At 32.7% G+C, this 822-nt stretch overlaps 1 protein-coding gene across 1 annotated transcript in view; it reads right to left on the reverse strand.

Moving 5' to 3' along the window:
* The window catches only part of LOC21401157 (COBRA-like protein 1), a 3,362-nt gene extending 2,892 nt beyond the window's left edge, over window positions 1-470 (reverse strand). The window contains exon 1 of the mRNA XM_024167526.1: window positions 176-470. Coding sequence (XP_024023294.1) covers window positions 176-278 — 103 coding nt within the window. The 5' untranslated portion in view covers window positions 279-470. The remainder of the gene's footprint in view (window positions 1-175) is intronic.
* Between the last annotated feature and the right edge of the window lie 352 nt (window positions 471-822).

Consider the following 822-nt stretch of genomic DNA (forward strand, 5'->3'; position numbering starts at 1 on the left):
GCCAAAACAAAGTGAAAAAAAAATACAATCGCCATGGAAAGAGACCAAAACGATTCCAGCTTATGAAAGAACACGTCAAAACATTAGAAAAACAATAATAAAGATTCTAGTCTGAAAGATTGAACAATATATATTTCGTGTGTGTGTGTGTATATATATATATATATATGCTAACCTGTTGAAATGAAGATAGAAGAAGAAAGCAGAAAAACGAACAAAGTGATGTAAGTAGTAAATTTGGAGTCCCAAGTCGTCGTAGATATGAAAAGAGAAGCCATTTTCTGACTGTGAGTGAGTTTTCTTCTCGATAGAATGTTTTGTTTTTCCTGCTCTGGTTTCTAGAGAGAGAAAGAGGAGAGAGAGATAGAGAATAACGCGGAGACCAGAAAGAGTGGTTCTTGCCTCGTGAATAAGGTCAGTTTTAAGCTATGAAAGTGTAGTGGTGGACTTTTAAGCCCAATCTAATAAATAAAGCAATAAACGTGTAATATAAGATTCCGCAGTTTAAATTAAAAAAAGAAAAAAGAAAGAAAAACAGCTAGAACAGAAAATGAAAGGTGTTAATATATTGGAAAATTGGAATATGGTGTAATGAACATGAGAGTTTACATTAGACTGAAGGGTTTTCTTTTTTTTTTTTTTTTTTTTTTTTTTTTTCCCTCCCAATGTGCATTCCTTGTATAAAAGGGGAGATAAATACGGCTGAGATAATGGATGCGAGACAGTTGTGATGATCGGAATAAAAGAGTATTAACGACCTTCTAGAAAATCCACATGTGTTGTGTTTGACTGTGCCTTGGATTTTTTTTTTTTTTTTTCTTT

The sequence above is a fragment of the Morus notabilis genome, unplaced genomic scaffold, assembly GCF_000414095.1.
Source record: "Morus notabilis unplaced genomic scaffold, ASM41409v2 Scaffold948, whole genome shotgun sequence".
Taxonomy (NCBI): Eukaryota; Viridiplantae; Streptophyta; class Magnoliopsida; order Rosales; family Moraceae; genus Morus; species Morus notabilis.